The 20911-nt window shown below is 54.4% G+C and overlaps 7 protein-coding genes across 7 annotated transcripts; 4 read left to right on the forward strand and 3 right to left on the reverse strand.

The window, feature by feature from the left end:
* Positions 1 to 260: 260 nt before the first annotated feature.
* On the reverse strand, positions 261 to 1838 carry EV422DRAFT_491391 (uncharacterized protein; the record flags this gene model as incomplete). Its single annotated transcript, XM_053067527.1, has 4 exons — positions 261 to 874; positions 966 to 1053; positions 1133 to 1286; positions 1372 to 1838. 4 exons carry the CDS (start codon positions 1836 to 1838, stop codon positions 261 to 263), a joined length of 1323 nt encoding a protein of 440 aa, XP_052930359.1.
* A 3950-nt stretch (positions 1839 to 5788) lies between these two features.
* Positions 5789 to 8194, forward strand: EV422DRAFT_512678 (tRNA synthetases class II core domain (F)-domain-containing protein). Its single transcript, XM_053069091.1, has 7 exons — positions 5789 to 6032; positions 6175 to 6318; positions 6388 to 6686; positions 6768 to 7378; positions 7452 to 7553; positions 7632 to 7815; positions 7899 to 8194. The coding sequence occupies exons 1-7, from the start codon at positions 5862 to 5864 to the stop codon at positions 7909 to 7911; spliced, it is 1524 nt and encodes a 507-aa protein (XP_052930360.1). The 5' UTR covers positions 5789 to 5861; the 3' UTR covers positions 7912 to 8194.
* Positions 8195 to 8353: 159 nt separating this feature from the next.
* Positions 8354 to 10698, reverse strand: EV422DRAFT_512689 (major facilitator superfamily domain-containing protein). The gene is made up of 3 exons (XM_053069092.1): positions 9727 to 10698; positions 8893 to 9532; positions 8354 to 8814 (listed from the first exon to the last, which is right to left on the reverse strand). Exons 1-3 carry the CDS (start codon positions 10576 to 10578, stop codon positions 8489 to 8491), a joined length of 1818 nt encoding a protein of 605 aa, XP_052930361.1. The 5' UTR covers positions 10579 to 10698; the 3' UTR covers positions 8354 to 8488.
* A 251-nt stretch (positions 10699 to 10949) lies between these two features.
* On the forward strand, positions 10950 to 12628 carry EV422DRAFT_512692 (uncharacterized protein). The gene is made up of 2 exons (XM_053069093.1): positions 10950 to 11456; positions 11536 to 12628. The coding sequence occupies exons 1-2, from the start codon at positions 11133 to 11135 to the stop codon at positions 12451 to 12453; spliced, it is 1242 nt and encodes a 413-aa protein (XP_052930362.1). The 5' UTR covers positions 10950 to 11132; the 3' UTR covers positions 12454 to 12628.
* Positions 12629 to 12687: 59 nt separating this feature from the next.
* Positions 12688 to 13423, forward strand: EV422DRAFT_512694 (translocation complex subunit Sss1). Its single transcript, XM_053069094.1, has 3 exons — positions 12688 to 12950; positions 13189 to 13291; positions 13372 to 13423. Exons 1-3 carry the CDS (start codon positions 12848 to 12850, stop codon positions 13382 to 13384), a joined length of 219 nt encoding a protein of 72 aa, XP_052930363.1. The 5' UTR covers positions 12688 to 12847; the 3' UTR covers positions 13385 to 13423.
* Positions 13424 to 13911: 488 nt separating this feature from the next.
* Positions 13912 to 18266, reverse strand: EV422DRAFT_512698 (uncharacterized protein). The gene is made up of 12 exons (XM_053069095.1): positions 17880 to 18266; positions 17677 to 17763; positions 17434 to 17614; positions 17250 to 17363; positions 17009 to 17170; positions 16718 to 16948; positions 16514 to 16652; positions 16130 to 16453; positions 15948 to 16066; positions 15793 to 15885; positions 15077 to 15727; positions 13912 to 15013 (listed from the first exon to the last, which is right to left on the reverse strand). Exons 1-12 carry the CDS (start codon positions 17945 to 17947, stop codon positions 14192 to 14194), a joined length of 2991 nt encoding a protein of 996 aa, XP_052930364.1. The 5' UTR covers positions 17948 to 18266; the 3' UTR covers positions 13912 to 14191.
* Positions 18267 to 18297: 31 nt separating this feature from the next.
* EV422DRAFT_512706 (uncharacterized protein) lies at positions 18298 to 20849 on the forward strand. Its single transcript, XM_053069096.1, has one exon. It carries the CDS (start codon positions 18481 to 18483, stop codon positions 20704 to 20706), a length of 2226 nt encoding a protein of 741 aa, XP_052930365.1. The 5' UTR covers positions 18298 to 18480; the 3' UTR covers positions 20707 to 20849.
* The last annotated feature ends 62 nt before the right edge of the window (positions 20850 to 20911 follow it).

Genomic DNA, 20911 nt, shown 5'->3' on the forward strand with positions numbered 1-20911 from the left:
ATCCCCGAAGAATGAGCAGCGTTCGAAAACGAATACTGTACGTAACAGAACCAGACAATGTGTACAAAATCAAAAATGTCCAAAAAGCTTGTGTCTCCAAGAGGGCTGTCGAATGTCGAGTGGAGGGTTAAGGCACATCGGCGGGTATGAGATGATGAAGTTGGGGAAGCAACAGCTTGCGGTATGTACATTAACAGTATCTCGCGGGGAGTGATCAATATATGGCGTGTGGTGTGGTGATGGAGGTCCAGGTTACATTGTCATATACTGTTGAGAAAAATAGTCAGTTTTGGATGGAAGCGTGCCTGAGAATTCTGGAGGAAACCCACCTTATACCGCGGCCCCTTGATAGGAAACACGGCCAAACTCGCCATAAACAGCCCAATCCCAATACTCATCCCAATCATCAACATCTCAAACACCACCTGCACCGCATCCGTGCTGTTCTTCCCAAAGAACCCCAACGTCGCTCTCACGCCCATACTCCCCGGCACCAGCATCACAATCCCCACAATGATCGCGGGCACCGCCACATCCTTCGTCAACCGCGAATATATATTCGCCGCAACCCCAATCGTGAACGCCGAAATCGCATTAGGCACCACCTGCCCCGCCGACGTGCTGAACTGCGGGAGGGTGGAGAGCACCGAGTAGACTGTGTAGCCGATGGTGGAGACGAGGGAGATGTGGAGGAATTGCGGGCGGCGCGCTTCGAAGAGGATGAGGAAGGAGAAGCAGAGGGGGGGAAAGAAGAGGAAGTTCCAGAGGGGGGAGATGGCGGGAGGGCAGTGGGTGAGCGTGGTGTCGTCGATGTTGTCGGGGGCCCAGGTGACGACTGCCCGGCCGGAGGTGATGCCGAAGCCGAGCATGGATGCTGGTTTTGGGTTGGGGGATGTGTTATTAGTGTGGTTAGCCAATGCAAGGCCATTCTCAGATGCAGAAAGTGAGCCGGCGCTTCTCGTTACCATGGAATAATGCCGAAAAGATTCGTACTGTCCCGGACACTATGTTTTTTGTCGCAACCTCAATCAACGAGATGGTGATAGACAAGCCCTAAGAACACAAAGTTCGCCGAGATGGACTAATGAGCAAAGGCAACACCTGCACGAAATTCATGAAATGCGGTACTCACAGGTAGGAGGTTCACGATCGCGCTCAGAACGATCGAAACATGATTATAGCAGTATGTCGGCTGATATTTCCGAAAAGCGGTCATGATCACGCGTGAGATGAAACTGGCGAGGAAGGCGTCCAGGAAGGGGATCAAGTGCGGGAAGGCTCGTAGACTACCATCGTCACGCAGAAGTTTCACATTAGCAGTCAACGGCCGCAGGAGACATTGGAAACTCATCGTCTCACCTGTGCGTCAACAGCGTCGCCCCTACGCCCAATCCCAGAACAGCCGAAATGGCTCCATCTACCCATGTGCCGCCGAACCCAATCATACAGATCGTGAACGAAACAACGGGGTACGCAGCCCAACTCCACCCCACCCCCCAATCCGGCTCCGCAGCAATAACATTCAACCGATCCACCGCACCCCGCACCTCCAAATCTCCCGCAATCACATTCTTACACAGCCGGTTGACCAAGCTCAACTTGTACATATGCCACGACTGACCAACCTTGATCAAATGCGTAGAAGACTCATGATCCTCGTCGCCAAACGATACCCATATCACACCCGGGATGACGACGAACGAAGCTGGCTGCTCGAGAGCAAGCGCTACCAGTTCCAGGAGGTACTCGATCCTATGACTCGGCGCGCCGTATTTTGCAAACGCTTTGGCCAAGCCCATCAGGAAATCGCGCGTGCGCACACGTTGGTCTTTGCTCATCCCCGTAAACATAGTCGCGGTGGATTTCCAGCGCCGTTTGAAGGGGCGCTCGAAGAAGAGGGTGTCGTTGGAGGTGTCGTTGTCGTAGATCTGGTCGTGGAGGTCTAGCACCTCGTTTTCTGTTAGGGAGCTCGCGCTGCGTTCTACGTCCATGGGGAAGCCATGGGTGGGATTGTGTGGGTTAAAGTGGGGGTTGACGGCGGATGTGAAGGCGGATGCGGTGGAGGCTTCGCGGTGCACACCGCCGAGGGGCGGGGGTGCGACGCGGTAGAGGCCACCGTTGATGCTAAATTGGCGGTAGGCGCCCCGTTGGCTTGGATGATGGGAAAGTATGGAGCCGCGGGATCGGCTGCGGTTGTAGGTTGGTGGGGCGGACCCAGCTTCCATTTCCGAGATGTCGGAGTTATCTCTTGACGGGATGGTGGGGAGATCTGCGGACGGTTGGAATGGGTGCGAGTTGGTGTGAAATGTATGCTGCTCAGGTTGATCGTCTGTGGTTATGACGGACTGTGCTAGTGGGGAGGGGACTGCTGGCCGGGTTCGGAGACTCGATCGTCGGCCGGACAAGTCGACGTTTGATAGATGATGCGGGATGGGGCGTAACGGCCGTACGTCGGCAGCTTCGTCCGTACGCGAGCGAGAAAGCGTGCTCGCATGGCTTGCTTTATCCGTCATACTCGCTGATTCTGTTGGACCATCGGTATTCCCTCCCATGCCGGAGTCCCCCATACCACTCGCCCCATCGCCAACCTCGTCGACCCATTTGACCCTTGCAACAGACGAATCTGATCCAGTAGGCGAGCCAGATGACAGCCCGGCAGATGAGATCACGCTGCCATGTGACGTATTTATCGTCGGCCGTCTACTCTCACTGACGCTTATGCTTGGCGTTTCAGCTCCTCCATCATGAACAAACTCCGACCTGACCAGATAATCCGTAGACGAGGCCGCAGATGCTGCCGAGGACACATTCCCGGCATCATCGTTCAAGCCGGTATCCAACGAACGACCGACTGTTTCCGTACTCTCCCACCCACTGTCGTCTTCGCTGGAATGTGCACAAGTTAACGGTGGTCCCGCATCCACCACTGCGAGAGACGATGAGGCCGGTGACGGCAGAGGCAACGAAGACCCAGAAGTGACAGATTTCCGGCGATGTACTCCATCACGATTCAAAGCGGCCATTTTTTGGGTCTGCCAGATGTTGTAAGGTAAATCCCTTCAACGCATCAGAAAACTGACAGGAACAAGTGGGGCGACGATCGGAGATAACCACAACACTCGAAGAATGTCACCCACACCCTAAAAGGTTATGCCCGGATGTTAAAGGAGGGGAGGGGAAAAACAGGGGATTCGCAGGGGAATGCACGGGACAAGCCATCGCGAGAGGAGTAAGGTCGGGGATTGTTGTGTTGTTAAATCCCCACGCGACTCCGATTGTGCTTACGTTTTCCTAAGTTCGGGCGCGAAGGAAACTCTCGAAGGACACCGTTTAAAATCCCATCCCAAAGCATGACTTTGACTTGAGGCCTAACGTATCAGTCGCCGGCGGACAACGAGAAAGAGCTCCGCAGACCTGCGGAAGATAGACTGGCCACCGTTGGGCGCTCGTCGAGACGCTGCCCTGCGTCTCAAATTTCCGCCACTCGCTACTCAATAAACCTCCGAGGGGCGAGCGGTCCAGGGATAGCTATACCGAAGATATTGCGCCATGCATCAGGAAAGTTCGAACTATGGCGTCCGGGGAGACCGAAGCGCTTGATTCCAAACGAATGTCGGCGATGCTTGGGTGACTTTTCCGCCGACTGTCTGACAGGTGTCGGATTAGCATAAAGCGACTTCTCAACTTGAATTTCCGTCCTGCTCCATAACGCCGGTCTTCGCACCTTTCAAACGCCATGCTGAATGGTCGGTAAGAGTCGTAGGCAGGCATTCTCAACTATACGATGCCGAGTATCACACTCCCATTGACCGGATCGACCTTGATGGACGCCCATTTGAACTCGGTGGAACAAGTGGAACACGCCTCTCATGTCGCTCACTCTCATCAGACGGACCGGGCCGCGGGTAAGATCGAGGGACGGGAAGATTGTGCAATCGAACTGGGGAAACTCCATGCACTTCCGTCTCGATTGCTTGGTAATGGCGTCAAAAGTCTTCGCTAAGCTGAGCGGCACGCGATGTGCCCATTCAGAACCCTTTCACCTGAGATACTCCTGTCTTGCGATGTCCCTGCCTATCGAAATCAATGAGATATGCTCAGTATCCTTCTGACATCGTGGTATTGCATGCTCGTACCGATTGGCAATTGTCCGCAGGGAGATGTCATCCAGGAGATGCCCCAACTACATGCATGTTGCTTATAAAGTTTGTTAGTTTTGATGACCCAGCTGTGCTGATTTGGCAATGCCGTAGCATTCGATGTTGGAACATAGCCAAGATATGCTCCTCCCATTCGTCGATTCAGCGAGCGGTCTCGTCTGCCAAACAGGGCAATGAACACACGTTCCCTGTTGTCGCACGCTGCATCTGATACAATAGCCATTTGCCGGCTGCAGACAAACGTAAAAACTTTTCCGTATGTGTTACGTGCCATACTTTGATGAGAGGTGAGGAAGGGAGCCGCCGCCGCTTCTTATATCCCCTGGGAACCGCCCGTGCGGCATATTCACGGAAAGGACACCTACGCTACATGCCCATGAGGAATATGAGCTCATAAGTAACAGGGAACATGACCACAGGAACGCCCTTTATGCCGATTTCCATCATGCACTGGTCAATTCGAGGAGTTTCTTACAATCCCCAGGCGCTCAGACGGCTACATCTACATGGTCGGCTTTCAGCAATATGCTACGATTTGCTGAGAGTCTTTGGGCTCACTACCGCTCTGTTATCCATCTCCATCTTCTGCTGTGCCGCATATTGCAGCACCCTTAAGCTGTGCATGAACAGTTCCGTTTATATCTTCGAACTGAGGTATGGGTGGCTTGAGAGGTTGGGAACCTTGTGCCGTGCATGCTCTCTCAGTAATGGCGGGCAGGGTTAATGTGTTTTGGCGTACATTCAGATACATGGGCCAGGAAGTTTTGCCAAAACCTCGATGTGAGCTCATTTCTGAGTCTACGTTTTGCTACGGGTGCTCCATACATCTACGTCGGCTCTGCTTCGACAAAACCGTCTCAGGGTAGCTAATATGGAAGTTGGCAGCCTCGTTTCTCAGTTTAACGTCAGTTAGACGCTGTTCGGCCTTACTTGTGCCGACAGTCGCGCTAGCGCTAGCTCCCTCGGCACTTTCAAACAAGTGCTCAATGATAATCACATTTCAACAATAATTTCACGCGTTCCATGGTTCAACTCGGTTTTCCTTGGGTATCGCAGCCGGACATCGCTGCACACATGCTTGCGCTGATGACCAAAACACACAAATTGGACATGTCCTCCAGTTAAAAAGCATCCTGGCTTCCAATGGCACTGCTGCCGGACAACCTCATTTTGCCGGATTTTGAGTTGGAGGTCAGGTCTGCTCCCGTTAGCTCCCCAGGTCCAGAAACTCACTCAGAAGAGCCTGGAATGCCAATCTGCATGCCTGCTACGTTGTGCCTTGCATAGCTAACGCATAGGAAGCAACTTGCTCCGTGGACTATGTCTGTGTGAAATCAATGTGCTATATGTGGCATACTATGTTTGCTATGGACTATTGTTGAAGTGTGATTATTTTTGTGCTGTTAGGCACTTACTTGTGCGGAAGTGCCATAGTTACCGAGGTTTACGTTGCTACGAGTATAGAAAGATGTCTCCAAACACGAAACGCACGCGCTTACGTTTGTGTTGGCGCGTTGAACAACAGTCGAGATATTACAGATAAACCTGCACGGGATATCACGTGCTATAAGCGACGTGGTGAGTCATCCACGCAACCTGGACCCTCGTCTGCCGCATCGCACTCGTCGTTTCGATCTCAAAAACACTGCTGCATCTTGTCAATCCCAGTCGGCAACATTATAGCAGTGGAGTCGTGCAGTCATGGCCGTATCAGCATCAGCCCCCGTCGCCCGTGAGGCTATCCAAGCCGCTATCCTATCAGCACTCGAAAAGGACAGAGGAATCGCAAACACAGAAGGCTTCAAGGTCAAGGGTACGCCGGTTGACCAGGCCGAAATTATCGGTCTCTTGAAGAGTTTAGAGTCTCGCGAGGTTGGTAGAAGACTGGAGGGAAGCGGCAGAGACGGGGAGTCGGTATCTCGACATATATCGGCTGAAGGCGTTAAGGACATGGAAGCCGCGAACGCCCCAAAACGTCAACAAAGCTAACCCCGACAACTCGGAATGTTCCTAGATCGTCACATACGAAGCAATTGAAGACGAGTGGCTAGAGCTGACGGAAGAAGGAGCAGATATTGCTGACCATGGAAGTTACGAGGCTCGTGTCTTCCACGCTGTGCCGAGCGGGAATGAGCCGATTTCGGTCCCTGATCTCAAGGTTCGTTGTGCAAGCCTCAAAGTTTAGCGAGGCCGGGAGGAGACGCTTATCCGGGAACCTATATAATAGGAAAAGCTTGGGCAAATAGCACAGTTCGGTCAAGGCCGCGCGATCAAAAACAAGTGGATTAAGAAGGAGGGTGCCGGGTTCGTCAAAGCCGTGGAGAAGATCGACGATGAAAGCCAGAAATTGCTGCAGAGGATCCGGTCGGAGAGGAAACACAGTGACGAAAAGGTTGTGAAGGAGCTCAAGAAACAGAAGCACGTTACGCCTATCAAGTCGTTGAGCTACAGTGTGAAGAAGGGTGTTAAGTTCACGACAGATGTGCGGAAGGAGGATACGGATGTTACGGAGGAGATGTTGAAATCGTGAGTGGAGAAGGGGCATGAATCGAATGCATTCGGACGGACAACGGAATCTGATCGACTTCTTGTTTTGATCGTTCACAGTGGGGACTGGAAGAACGCCACCTTCAAAAAATACAATTTCAACGCCGAAGGCGTCCAACCACGCTGCGGCTCCCTGCACCCCCTCCTGAAAGTCCGCGAAGAATACCGCCAAATCTTCCTCGAACTCGGCTTCAGCGAGATGCCGACCGCCAAATACGTCGAATCCTCCTTCTGGAACTTCGACGCCCTCTTCCAACCCCAACAACACCCCGCCCGCGACGCCCACGACACCTTCTTCCTCTCCGACCCCGCCACATCCGACCGCTTTCCCAAGGACTACCTGGAGCGCGTAAAGAAGGTCCACTCGGAAGGCGGATATGGGTCGATTGGGTATGGGTACGACTGGCAGCAGAAGGAGGCGGAGAAGCTGCTGCTCCGGACGCACACGACTGCGATCAGTTCGAAGATGCTGTATGACCTTGCGCAGGAATATAAGCGCACGGGTGTGTGGAGGGACGTGAAGTGGTTCAGTATCGACAAAGTTTTCAGGAATGAGACCCTGGACGCGACGCATTTGGCGGAGTTTCACCAGGTTGAGGGTGTGGTTGCTGGCAAGGGTTTGACGTTGGGAGACCTCATTGGCACGCTTCACAACTTCTTCAAGAAGCTCGGTAAGTCAACCAACACCCAAGTTTTCAAACACCGTACATATATTGTACTCATAGTGGGTCCGCATGTTCATAGGCATCGAAAAAATGCGCTTCAAACCCGCGTACAACCCCTACACCGAGCCCAGCATGGAAATTTTTGCCTGGCACGACGGGCTAGCGCGGTGGGTCGAAATCGGTGCGTAACTGAGAGTTCGGAGATTTGACCCTGCGTCCTCCAGAGCGGAAATGCTGACATCTGTTTTTGGTTGTTTAGGCAACTCGGGCATGTTCCGCCCCGAAATGCTCCTCCCCATGGGTCTTCCCGAGGACGTGTCGGTGATTGCGTGGGGCCTGTCGACCGAGCGGCCGACGATGATCAAGACCGGGGTGGATAATATCAGGAAGTTGGCGGGGCATAAGTGTGATTTGGCGTTCTTGAATCGGGATCCGATTGCGAGGTGTGTATTGGGGAGGGTCGAGTCTTGATGTGTGGGTGTCTTGGAGAATGGGAGGTGCTGATATGTGATCTTACTTTTCTTAGGTTGGACAAGTGAGCCCGACTTCCGCCCTCTCACGCGCACACGCAATCCGGGACGAACACCACGTAACACAATCCCCCAACCCGCTGCAAAACCACGTACCACTCCGAAGCACAACCATTTCATTCCTCCTTCCCCTCATTCCTCAGATTGACGTCTTACCCGCGGGCTGTACATTTATCATCTCCTTTCTTCGCATATCAAATACAATGCGGTACATCGCAAGAAGTAGTGTCGAGGAAACACCGAAATGATTGATTAATCTGCATCTGCCGTGAATACCCATCAGAAAGCGAGATATGTCAAAAAGGGGATATCATTTTCCGTACCAAGCGTATCTACAAAAAGACGTAACCCAATTACACACAAAACTCGTCAACAGAAGACTACACGACAAAGAAGCACCATTGTCCGGACGTAATACAGCTACTGGCAAAGCGGAACACTACCAAAAACCAAAAAAAAAAAAAAAAAAAAACTCAGAGGGAAGCCATCTAGGCCGCAGACACGATTGAGAACGAGACCCGAAGTGCGAAACATCCCCTAGCGGTTCCTCCCCTCACAGCGCAGGGTATAAATATATATATACCCGTCAAACGTCCAGCTCCTCCTTCTTGGCGCCGTCCTCCTCCTCATGCAGCCCACTCACGACCTTCTCAGCCCTCACCCCCAGCAGACTGATCCCCCAGGCGAGCACAAACAACGCGGCGACAATCTCGATGAACAGATTGCTCCACCGCGTCCCGACCGTCGCGGCCCAGATCGGGGGGAAGATGAACTGGGAGAGGATGACGGCGATCTGGTCGGCGAGTTGGATGCCTGAAAAGAGACGGCCTTGCTGCGAGGGCGGCGTGGAGCGGGAGAGGAGGGAGCGGAGCGTGGGTTTTGCGAGGACGCCGAAGCCGGAGAATATTGTTACTGGGATGGGTGGGGAGAGCGAAGATTGGATTTAGGAAAGGGGGCGGTTATGGTGAGAGGGGGATGTGGGGAACTCACCGACGTAGACCATCCACCCCTCGGTGACGAACCCCATGACGATCCAGCTGACGGCCATCGTGAACATGCCGATGCGCACGATGGAGACGTCGAAGCGGACTTTGCGGAGGACCGTCTGCGGGTCGTCTCGTTCAACCACCGGTGTCGAGCCCGTTTCCGGAGCCGGAGCCGTAGCCGTGGAGTCGTTCAACAGCGGCTGTGTTTCCGTCGCACTCTCATCATCCTCCACGACGACGGCTCCAGCCCTCTTCCGCTCCTTGACAAACCGATCCAGCAAACCCCCCACACCCAACATCCACACCAACCGCGTGACACTCATGTACAGCAAGAAAACCCCCTCATCATACGCATCCCACCCAAACTCATACGTCGCATAAAAGAAGAAATTCATCACCCCGCCAATACACACCGCCGTGATGAACAGGATGCTGACGAGGTATGTCCGGGGTGGACGGAAGAGGAGGGTGAAGGTTGAGAAGATGCCGGTTATGGAGTGCAGGGGGGACGGTTGGGGGGTGGTGGAGGTGGATGCGGGCGACTTGGAGAGGGATTCGGGAAGGATGAAGATGATGTAGAGAAGGACGATGAGTTTGCCGATCACGGCGACGTAAAAGACTCCGATAAGGCCTGATGGCATGATCTGGGGATAGAAAGGTGGGTGAGTCAGGCGCCTTCAACGACGAATCAAAGAAACGCAGAAGAATGCGCCGCCACCGAGATTCGAAGTGCACCCTTCCTCCATCAAACACCATCAATGACCGATGGTTGGACACCCTGCTCGCTCCGCTCGCCATGGGCAGCGGTGGGCGGAGCGTGCTCGCTTCCCTCGCTTACCTTGGACAGCAACCCCCCAAAGTACGGGCCCGCCATGAGTGACCCATACATGAGAGCCTCAAACAGAACAAACACCTTGCTCCTCCTATCGGGCGACACTGTATCCGCGAGGTACGAGTACGCAATCATGACAATCGCGGTATAACCGCCCATGAGTCCCTGCAAGACATGCACCGGAAGTAAAACCCACAAGCCCACATCAAACTGCGCGACCGCCAAGATCGCAAGTATCCCAATCAACCCCGAGATCGCAGGCAAGAAAAACATAGGCCTCCGCCCAATCCTGTCAGAAAGCGTTCCGATGACGGGAGTGGCGAGTAGAGCGGGAAAGGCGGTGGCGAGTTGGATGACCATTGTCCATTTCGCGGTGAGGGCTTGGACGTCGGGCATTGTGCGGCATACTGCGAAATCAGGTAATGGGCGGCCGCCGAGGGGGTTGTCCGAGTCTCCAGCGCCGAGACTACCACTCGTGCCGGAGTCTGAGCCGTCCCAGATTGTGGAGCAGAGGTAGACGAGGAGGAATTGTTGGGTTGGGACGCCGATGACGCTGAAGGAGAACATGGACATGAAGAGGGGGAAAGCGACTTGCCATGGTGACGGTGTTTTTGTGGTTTGGGGTGGGAGAGAGTCGGCTTCTAGTGGTGGTGGTGGTGGTGGACGAGAAGGTTGGGAGGTGAGGACGCTGAGGGGGGCGACGGGTGGGGGTATTTGGGGTGTTGCGGAAGAATTGAGAGGGGTTGTTTCCGAGGCGGGTGGAGCGTTGGAGACCGCCATGGTTGGGTGCTTCAGCAACGGAGTGGGTTCAGAATGTTCAGCAGAAGGTAGACATGGGGCTGGGAGTGGAGGGAGCATACGGTTGCTGGCTGGCTGGGGGTTGACGTGTGGGCAGGTGTTCCTTATATGGAGGTGCCATAGTGCGTGGCTGCCGGAGTTGCGAAGGGTGGAGTGTTCCTCTTTTGGAGTGGAATGACGCGTGGGCGTGACTCGTCGGAGTCTCCCTGCTGCTGCTTTTGTTTGGTTGCCGCTCGCTCGCAGGGGAGTGCAACAAGCCCCCATCCATTCAAAATAGCCTCCCTCCGAGGACAGTCTGAGGAGTCAGGACAGCCGATCGCGCGTCGCGTCCCCCAACCAGTTAAGTTCCCAACGGTGACGTTTGCATGATGGAGTTTTGTGTTCCCCTTCTGCATATCCATCCTGCATATCATGGCCCTCCAGCAAGTCCCCCCCCCCCCCCCCCCCCCCAAGCCCGTTGCTTTTCTCCCCTAAGCATCGAACCCTAGGGTCTACGCTATACACCACCACCACTGTGCGCATATCCTCAGTCTAGCTTCCGCATCGTCCATCACCGCAACTACCTGCTCCGCCAACACTCAGCCCGCTTCGCCAGCCCCAACTCCTACGCAAACATGGTTCAACAAAACAGCACAACACCCACCACCACGCCCAAAAGCGCCCCACTCGTCGCACTCGCCCGCTACCTCCTTGCCCAAAAATACACCTACACGACCATAACCCCCGAATCGCACAAGATAGTTCTTGATAGGAGGGATGAGAAATTGAAAAATGTGGATTTGGGGGATGTGAAGGTTACGCTCAGGGATGTTTTTGGGTTGAATGTTTGGTTTACCAGAAAATGTTTGGATTTGGGTCAGGACGAGGAAGGGAGGGTTTTGGGGTGGTTGGAGGAGGCGGGGGTGCTGGAGAGGAGGAAGGACGCGAATGGAAGTGAGGTGAGTTTCGGTTGAGTGTCGGTTGATGCATTGATGGATGGTGGTTGACCCTCTCGCGTTCGCGTTCGCGTTCCCACAGGTGATCCGCTCAGGCGTGCGTTTCTCAACAATCGGCACCTCCCTCTACATGCACTCCTCCTTCCCGACCGCCTTCAACGATTCCGTCTTTCTCGGCCCGGACACCTACCGCTACGTCGACCTTATCCGTTCTTTCGTCCAACGCCTCGCTTCCACTCCCAATGCGATCAAGATCAAGACAGCGATCGACATCGGCGCCGGGTCGGGTGTCGGCGGGATGGAGTTGGCGCGGTTCTGTGGGGAGTATGGGGTGGAGGTGGAGAGGGTTGTGTTGGGGGATATCAATGAGAAGGCGTTGGAATGGTCATTGGTTAATGCGCAGGTCGCGGGGTATGTGCCTGTTGACGAGGAGGCAAACGCCAAGAACGGTGCGACCACCACGAACGGCACTTTGAACGGAAACGGCGGCGCGACTCACTCCAACGGCACCAACGGCACCAACGGCACCGAAACCAACGGAACCTCCGACAAACCGCACTTCCCACCGACAACGCTCATCCAGCCCACTACCCCCACCACGCACCTCCACCTAGCCTACTCCTCCTACCTCTCCACCCTCCCCTCGCACACCCCTCTCTCCCTCATCCTCTCCAACCCCCCCTACATGTCCTCAACCACCCACCTCTACTCCGACGGCGGGCACTCCTCCGGCCTCGGGATGTCCCTCTCCATCATCGACGCCGCCGTCGAGCGGTTGTTACCGGGCGGTCATCTGGTGCTGTATACGGGCGTGGCGATCTTAGACGGGGGGCGGGACCCGTTGAAGGAGTATGTGACCGGCTATGTTGAGAAAGGGAGGGTGGAGTGCGTGGAGTATAGGGAGATGGAGGTGGATATCTGGGGACATGAGTTGAGGGAGGAGGGGTATAGGGACGTGGAGAGGATGTGCGCTGTTGGGTGTGTTTTGAGGAAGGTTTAGGATTCTTATACGGGGACGGTCGATTGTATGATAGTGTGCGGTGGAGGGAGCCTATGTTTTTTGCGCGTATTTGGAACACTGGTAAAGGAATTTATTTGATAGGTATATTATAGACCGACCGACGGACTTTCGGCTTGTGTTTACTGTATCAGTATATCTCAAGGGAAATGTGGTGAGGACTAGGGAGGGGTTAGACGAGGTTGGCGTAGCCGTAACCCTAACCTTGTGCCGCTACTTAAGCCCTCCGCACGTAAGCACGCGATAATAATTAACGTGCCCATTCGCGAGCCTCCACCGGCCGCTGCTGCAACCCATTCCCAACCGCAACCGGCCAGCAACCTTCCAACTCAACTCAACCGCATACCCCAACCCATATATATTCCTCGCAAACGCAATGTCAGACGCAAACTTCGTAACAGACCTCGTCGACGGCCCGCGCCAGTTCTTCAAGGACGGCGTGCAGCTCATGAACAGGTGCACGAAGCCTGACAAGAGAGGTATGCTAAATCCGGATGTGTGTGATCACGGACGGTGTCGGGGGAGCCGCTGGAGGAGGCTGGAGATCGCTTGACGAGGACGGGAGCAGCGGTGGCCCACTGACCCATCATCCGGGGCGGGAATTCTTCTCCCGAGGTCCCCTCGAGGGGGCGTTTCGGGGAACGTCTATTTCCATTTCACGGTTTTCCGATGTCCACTGACGATCTGCCACTTTTGTTTTTTGACCCCCCGCCACAGAATTCCTCAAAGTCACCCAAGCCGTCTCCATCGGGTTCCTGATCATGGGCTTCATCGGGTTCTTTGTCAAGCTGATCCATATCCCTATCAACAACATCATAGTGTACGAATCACTTTGGGGCGGGCCGTTTACCTCCCGTTTTCATTGTCCTCGTAGACTGACGTTTTGGGTTGGTTTTTTAGTGGACGGTCGTGAGCGAGGAATATGGGCCTGGGCGGGGGACGAGAGGGGTGTGGGCGTGGGGGGCGGACGCAATGGGGATATGAGGACGAGCAGGGGAACAGGCGGGGCGGGGCGGGGCGTGCAAAGCAGTGGAGAGTCCGGCGCCGAATCCGCAAATTAGAACCGGGAATACTCTCCCCCTCAACCCCCCCGGCCCTTCCGCATTTGTCTGACTTTGGTAGGGGAACCCGGAAAACGGCGGGCGAAAGAGCGGCTGTTGGGATGAATATGAATCTTCCGCCGGAGCGCCTAGCTCTCTCGTTTGCACTTGGGCGACCATGCCCTGCTCTTTCGGGGGTTATCCTCGCGGTATAATACATATCTATTGTGCCCCAGATCATCATTTGATGAAGCGTCGTGCTTGTGAATCTCCCCTCTTGGTGACATGCGGTACGGAAAGCTTTCAGCGAGCGTTCGCCGCAATCATGTTCATCGCATAGGGGGGAATCGGCTCGAATCGGACATTCTTCCTCGCAAACTTTGGCAGAAGGCAACGCAAAATCACATTCATATCATAAAGAGAGAAAAGAAGATCTATGTGGGTATAGAAAAGGCACCGTCCACCCGTATGCTACGCCTTTCGGTTTCTCTGCAAGACGGTCCTTGGTACTGCCCGTTCCATCATGATATCGCTACGCAACTGACTATGGATAATACGCCCCGAGAACCACATCACTCATGAACCTCATCATTGCTTGTTGTCGTCGTGGGATCCACAAAATGACCCTCCTAATCACGCATCACCCTGCCGACGTGGAACAGGATCAGCAACCACTCTTCTCAGCCCCGCCCCTGCCCCATCCTCATCAACCTCGCCTCATCATCCTTCAACCTCTCCATGACCGATTTCGGGGGCTGCTCAGCAGCAGGGATCTGTTTACCGGGCTCCTGTCCACCCTTCCCGATCGGGTGCTCGGGCTGTTCAGCAGACATACCCGGCGCACCTTGCGCAAGACCAGTGATATCCATCCCCATCCCCATCCCCTGCGGCGCACTCGTCGCGGGCATCTGTTGGTGAGGGTAGAACGGCTGCTGCTGGCCGCCCCAAGGGTTCCATTGCGGGTACGCTTGCGGGGGGAAAGCGGCTCCCCAGGGTGCTTGGTAGTGCTGTTGGTGGTAGGGCCATCCGGGCGGCATATGGCTGTAAGGGGCGCCCATGCCGGGCATTCCCATCATCATCATTGGGTTCGGAGCCATTTGCGCGTGTTGAGGCGGCCAGAAGGAGGCCGGTCTGCTTGCTTGTGGCTGGGGTGGTTGGCTTTGGGCGGCGGGGAATCCGGGGAACGCACTTTGTTGAGCCGTGGATTGGGGTCCGAGAGGGCCTGGGATGCTTCCGGCGGCGGGTGTTTGCATATGGGGGGGCTGGTTCTGCGCGTTGAACCCGGGGAACGCACTTGGTTGAGCTGTGTATTGAGGTCCGAGAGGGCCTGGCATGCCCCCGGGGGCAGTTGCTTGCATTTGAGGGTGTGGGCTGAGTGTGCCGAACCCGGGGTGTGCGAAGGATCCGAAGGGGCTCATCATTGGCGGGAGCGTCGGTGACATCAGGGCACTGGGGATGGGGTTGAACAATCCATATGCATGCACTCCCTCAGCCTGTGTGTGCTGCGGAACTGCTTCAGCTGAACATTCTTGCAGTAAGCGACGTCAAGGAGTGTTTGCACATACCTGAGGAGTAGGTTCTGCAGCTTGCGGGAACTGTGCAGCTGTATGAAGCGGCATGCCAGCGTTGGCGAACTGAGGTATGAGTTCTGCAGCAACGGCTTGTACATCTTTTTGCCGGGGCGCTGTGGTTTGGTCTTGGGTCTTAGCCACATCCACGTCACCGGCTACAGGTGCCGCAACAGCTTCTTTCTTTCCTATGCCATCTGCGTTCTTTCCATCAGTCCCAGCGGTAGCAGTAGCGGGCTCTTTCTGTTCACCTCCAGCGCCCTCCTTGGCACCACCCTCCTTAGCGACATCGAGAACTTCCCATGTAGGCGACGGCAAAGAAGTAATATCAATGAAAGGCGAACTTCCCCCAGTAGAAGCGGAGCGGCCCTTGTCGGAGAGCGGTTCTTCGCGAGTAGTAACCTCCTGCGGGGCATTGCTGGCATCAGGTGCTGTCGCCTTCACCGCTGGTTTATTATCGCCTTTCTCAGGGACTTCGGCGGTTACTTTGGGTTCCTCCTCCTTCTTGGCGTTGTTCGCGACGGGGGGGTTCTCCACTTCCTTCTCGACCGATGCGGTCGGAACCTCAGCGGTTTTCGCAGTGGGCCTGCTGTGCACCTTGCCACCGGTTGGTTGCGCCATGGTGCCGTTCTGTAAAGCGGATGGTTCCTGCTCAAGGGTTTGCTCAGCCATTGACGAAAGAGGCAACGTCTGAAAATGACTTTGGCACTCACATCGCATTCTGGAACACTCTCTTTCAAGGCCCTCAGCAAATTGAGCCAACACCAGTCAAGGGACTCCCTCGAGTTGCCCTTGATGAACACAGCCTGTCGTACTACAAGATTTCAATATGATACACATCTCTGCTTGCCATTCTCCTCCATATTACCCCATGTTTGAAGGATACTAGGGCTTGAAGATGGCCGGACTCGCGGCAGCTACGCTCGAGCTCGGAAGTGATTTGGCTGGCTAGATCGTTGTTGTCCTTGAGAGCGTTTTTCACGGGCACTTTGGAGAGAGGTGTTTAATGCTGAGCAGATCATAAATGAATAGGAGCGAGATTATAAGCACCTGGAAACTGTCGAGCAATGAACAACTGATCACGGCTCGATGCATCAGCCTCCTCAACGCCGTCCTTTTTCGTATTTTCATTGTTCTTGGCTTGCACAGAGGTAGGCGGCTGGTCGCTGGTGGGATTGACGGCCAGAGTTGCCTGCACCGTCGCGGACGCGGGATTTTCGACAGCCGGAACAGCTATTTTGCTAGAAATATCGTCCGCAAAAGTGGTCTCTTTGCTCGCCTCAGTGCACGCAGCGCTATTCTCGCCTTCTGAGGTGGCCACTCCGTTGGAAGGCGGGGTATTCGCAGCGCCTTGGTGGTTGACCGTGGCTTTACCTACTAGCACGTCGAAGTTTAGGTCGAGACTACGTTAACCAATCTGCAACCGATGCTTACCCTCTGAGGCGACGATCGCGTTCTTGGTTTCGGTATCCAGCACGAGTTGTTGCATTGCATTGAGCCGGTCGACCATTTCATCCACAGCCTTTGCATTTCTGGACGTGTAGATGAAGTCGATGTCTACGAAATCGACAGCCTGGCCATTGCGTGGTCAATTAGCTGTTCGGGCTCGAGCCGTCGCCCCAGTTACACGTAACTCACGTTCGCGTCCTCCACAATGTGCCAACTTTTGATCAAGGGATCTGTGGCAAAGACCTCTCCTACTCGATCGCGAAGATCAATCTCTTCCTTCGCCGCCACCTCAATAGTTTCCGGGCGAAATCGCCATGTTCTGGAATGGCTGTCGATGTAGAGAAGGAATCGGGTGTACTTTTCCTGGATTTTTGCAGCAGCAGCCGTAGCTTTGTCTGCATCGCCTTTCAAGATCGCTTGCTATACAGAACGCATGGAGATCAGTTCGAGTCCGGATCAGTTGTCGAAGGACATGCGTACCGTTTTGTCCTGCGAGAATGTGATCGTGACGCCATGTGCTTTCGCCGCGTCTTCCGCCTTCTCTTTGAAGCTGTCCGCCATACTAAAGTTGGGTCTGCCGGCTGTTAGATACAAAACCTTGGCTCGTCGCATAACACCTACATCGAAATGGAGCTCCGAAGTCTGGAAGACCGCAAAAAGTGCATTCAGTTCAAGTTCTTCCTGCCCGTTTCCGAAGAAGACCATGAGAATATCCACTCACAGGAATGGCCTTGACCGGAACGGGCTCTCCATTTCTATCCGGGATCTGCATGACACTGATACCCCTGATCACTGGGCCGATATCTACCGCAGTGGGAGCAGAGACATGGACAGTCTGCTTTCGCAAGTCAACAAGGTTCCCGCATTGACGTTCAAGCAGAAGAAGGAGTGCTTGGTGTGCTTACCCGGCATTTGCTGTCCAGCTTACTGGTGACGCCGTACTCATCGCTTAGGCATTCGAGTTTCCTGTTGAAATCGTGCCGCGTTTTCTGATCGATGAGCAAGCGTTCGGTGAACTCTTGTGGCAGCCCGAAATCTTTGGAATGTACACCGCCTGCTTCGAGCATAGCGCAGATTTCGTTTTGACTGCAACAAAGGTCAGCGGGGTAAGTTTTGAGTAGGTTTCGCATGGTCTCAATTTCACTTACGCTATAGTGACTGCTTCAGTTTCACCGTGTATAGAATAGGATATGCTCCCAGTGAGAATACGTGTGTTGGTCCGTTCAGCGATTTCCCTAGGCGTGGGAAAAAAGAGTGAGCCAATATTCGACAGCTTTGCCAAGTGAAACGGTTCCGAAAGAGAAGTGGTGAAGGGATTGTGCAAGGGAGGAAGCAAAGGATACGTTATTACATTAAAAGCCCCGTATAGGAGCCTCTGTCCCAACTTGGCGTGAAAAGTATCTCGGCTGTCTCAGACATAGCGGAGTTGTGGGGCGACTGACAGGTTTCGGTTTCTCAAAATGACGGCGACGCCTTGGAAAATCCCAGCGCCGAGTAACAAACAAGTGGGGCGGCCGACTGATGTGTGGAATGAAGGACGAAATGAAGATATTTCTGAGGAAATCGGGGACGAAGACTTCGTGCGTTGGGTGTGTGGAGAGAGCAGAAGAACGGCGGTCCCTTTCGAATATTCTGAGGGTTTTCGACAGCGCGGAACCCTTAACGGCATTTATTTGCGGGTCCCGTGATTCCCAGGCGCAATTCAATTGAGGTTTTCTTTTCGCCAATCGGCTTGTCACAGACTCACAGCACAAGCGGCACATGGGCATCTGGGATTTCCGCATCGCACGTTTTTGGGGGATAGACATTGGAGGTTCAGCAAGGGTTGACAAAGCTCAATAGCCTTATCTCGCTTGAGACTCGCCGTGTAGTTCAAGAGAAACTCTTTCCGCTACGACCTTGGACCTATTTGGCGGCTAAGTCCGCGCAGGACCCTCCGCACTTCGGACACCATGAAAGGCGAGGGCCCGCGGTCAAGCTATCTATCTCGCACTTGTCTGGAGACGATATGCCCGGAAGCTCCAACGATAACCGCTGAGGAAGTGCCTGAGCGTCGGTATCAGTCTCAGCAACGGTTAAAAAAGGCGTGGGAGAGCATCTTTGAGAAGTATGGGAGGGAATTCGAGGACGCGGACGAAATCGATATCACTACTGGCGCAATCGTGGTCGACAAGGGCTTCATTCGGCGGTCAAAAGTGAAGGAATTTGGGTTTGCCTTTTTCCCAGCTCCGGTGAAATTGGAAGATTCGGACACTGATCTCGTTTCCGCGACCGACGAGGTGGAGGCGTCTGAATCGGGACAGAGTTCAGAAGCTGCGGCAGAACCGCGGAAGCGGGATGAACCGATTGTCGAAATTGGACTGAAGAGGGAGACCAATGCCATCTCTCCAAAACGGTCCTCAATGCGGCGATGCGAAATCATCGTGGACGAGTTCACATCTGCGATCTCGATGAAAAAAGCAGATTTGAATCCGAGAAAGCCATTCCGGTCGCCCACTCCCGTCCCCTCGGCCAAATCAAACGTAAGAGTCGAAATCGAAATTGAAGAACGACCCTGGTTGGCTCCGAACGCCACAGAAAAGAAGTATCCACCACATCGGAAATTAGAGATCAGCAAAGAAGAATATACAGCGCAACCACCGCGTCTTCAAAGGAGTACCCACCCGACAAGTAGTCGGGCAGTCTCGAAGTCAGATACATCAACTCTCGCAAGGCCTGGGCCACCCCAGCACCTAGCACGAAGCAATGGCGGAGTAAGATCCTCCACGAAATCATCAGCGTCCAAAGCGATCGAACACCCACCTGCATTGCAGGAGCCGCTGGTTTCCGTGGAAAGTACACCGCCCATTTGCGATACGAAATCTTCATCTATCAAACGAGAAACAAACTACCGAAGCTTTGTGCATACTTTAAAGCACGACGCGTTGTCTCTGCCAGAAGTCGAGATTGTGTCTGTCATGGCTGCACCCGGTGCTTTCCGTCGGAGAGCGCGCAGTCGCCAAAGCGGCGCTGGCATTGGCAGGGCAAAAGGGGGGTGGGATGTCCCACCGCCAGGACCTATGCTGGAGTTGTCATTAGGGGACAGTATGCCGTCGAGTGCCCAAATTACGGACTCGCCGTCAACATCTACGTTCATCTGCAAATCGGAAGTAGATGACCAGATAGGCAGCGCCAGCGCTGGAAGCAATGCCAGCCCGTCTCTGATTTCCACAACGCCTTGCAAACGGGAAGAACAAGATGACACAGACACATCTTCTGCTGAGGCGAAGAAGCTATCGTGTCTCCTTCCAAGTCCGGCCCCATCTATCGCACTCTCCATTCATCGGGACGATCAGCATCTAGGTGCAGCGATTAGCAGCACGAAAGTAGTTAAACCTTCCACTCTTATCACAAGGCGAAGGAGCTCCGCACAGCCGGAGGAGCGAGGACGGAGGAAACAGACACCTGTGCTAACAGACACCAAACCGCCGCGACCATCCCGCGCCTGTAAGAACATTGATCGTGATGCGTACAAGTTCAGACTGGCCTCGCATTACTCACGCTCGGCGGTGACACGCGATGTTGGGAAGGGCGATAAAACGGACTGTGCGAAAGGGGAATCTCAGACGCCGGACGCTGTTCACTCATCGACTTCGTATAGGTTTCCGGATCCAGTGTCCTACAGCGAGCCGATGGGCCTGACCCAGTCCACAGACACAGGACATACGGCTCCCTCTCCTCGTTCCCGCAAACGAAAACTTCCATCCCACCCAGGAGCTTCAGCCTCCCCGCGGAAGCGCGTATGCGTAGCGACGGACACAAAAGCCAACGACCCCAATCCGGCAGCATCTCCATTCGGCACCATCCCCTCCACACCAAACAGACAAAGAAGTGCGATGCCAACCCCACCTTGCGAATCCGATGAAGAAAGCGCGTTTGAGAACATGCTCCCCGCCTCAGCATTCCCTACGCCGCGTTTCCACCTCACCACCCGTCAGGCTCTGTTGGCCAGATCCGCCACAGGCTCATCCGCATCCCCAAAACCGGCCTCCACCTCCCGGTCATCAATCGAAACAAAGATCATCCCAAACCGCACGACAGCGCTGAAGATACCCACGATGCGAATGAAGACATACGCGCAAGTGGTGTTGACCACCATAGATTTAACAACGGATGAGGATCCGCTAACGATCTGTTAGAGGGTTTGAAAGAAGGAAATGGCGCTGCTCGGACTTGGGGTGTTCGCGCGGCTATCGCCGCGAATGGAAGAAACGTGTGGGGGAAGTGTATACCATTTTTGTAATATATTTTGTAATGGAACTCTTTTGTACAGACATAGCCGTCAAACTTGAAATGATGCAGGGGAATGGGAGACCATTTATCCTTCGTGACGCGGCCCGTGGG

This window comes from Fimicolochytrium jonesii, assembly GCF_025526975.1.
Source record: "Fimicolochytrium jonesii strain JEL569 chromosome Unknown EV422scaffold_1, whole genome shotgun sequence".
NCBI lineage: Eukaryota > Fungi > Chytridiomycota > Chytridiomycetes > Spizellomycetales > Powellomycetaceae > Fimicolochytrium > Fimicolochytrium jonesii.

Excerpts from the sequence above, each read along its gene's own strand:
- EV422DRAFT_512678 (XM_053069091.1), top strand. The coding sequence starts at position 5,862 with ATGGCCGTATCAGCATCAGCCCCCGTCGCCCGTGAGGCTATCCAAGCC. Across the intron at positions 6,687-6,767 it reads ACGGAGGAGATGTTGAAATC|TGGGGACTGGAAGAACGCCA; the intron begins GTGAGTGGAGAA and ends GATCGTTCACAG. Across the intron at positions 7,554-7,631 it reads AGCGCGGTGGGTCGAAATCG|GCAACTCGGGCATGTTCCGC; the intron begins GTGCGTAACTGA and ends TTGGTTGTTTAG.
- EV422DRAFT_512689 (XM_053069092.1), bottom strand. The coding sequence starts at position 10,578 with ATGCTCCCTCCACTCCCAGCCCCATGTCTACCTTCTGCTGAACATTCT. Across the intron at positions 9,533-9,726 it reads TTGGGGGGTTGCTGTCCAAG|ATCATGCCATCAGGCCTTAT; the intron begins GTAAGCGAGGGA and ends TTCTATCCCCAG. Across the intron at positions 8,815-8,892 it reads GGGGTGGATGGTCTACGTCG|TAACAATATTCTCCGGCTTC; the intron begins GTGAGTTCCCCA and ends CACCCATCCCAG.
- EV422DRAFT_512692 (XM_053069093.1), top strand. The coding sequence starts at position 11,133 with ATGGTTCAACAAAACAGCACAACACCCACCACCACGCCCAAAAGCGCC. Across the intron at positions 11,457-11,535 it reads AGGACGCGAATGGAAGTGAG|GTGATCCGCTCAGGCGTGCG; the intron begins GTGAGTTTCGGT and ends GCGTTCCCACAG.
- EV422DRAFT_512694 (XM_053069094.1), top strand. The coding sequence starts at position 12,848 with ATGTCAGACGCAAACTTCGTAACAGACCTCGTCGACGGCCCGCGCCAG. Across the intron at positions 12,951-13,188 it reads CACGAAGCCTGACAAGAGAG|AATTCCTCAAAGTCACCCAA; the intron begins GTATGCTAAATC and ends CCCCCGCCACAG.
- EV422DRAFT_512698 (XM_053069095.1), bottom strand. The coding sequence starts at position 17,947 with ATGTCTGAGACAGCCGAGATACTTTTCACGCCAAGTTGGGACAGAGGC. Across the intron at positions 15,728-15,792 it reads AGAGTGTTCCAGAATGCGAT|GAACCATCCGCTTTACAGAA; the intron begins GTGAGTGCCAAA and ends ACCCTTGAGCAG. Across the intron at positions 15,014-15,076 it reads CTGCAGAACCTACTCCTCAG|CACACACAGGCTGAGGGAGT; the intron begins GTATGTGCAAAC and ends GCAGTTCCGCAG.
- EV422DRAFT_512706 (XM_053069096.1), top strand. The coding sequence starts at position 18,481 with ATGAAAGGCGAGGGCCCGCGGTCAAGCTATCTATCTCGCACTTGTCTG.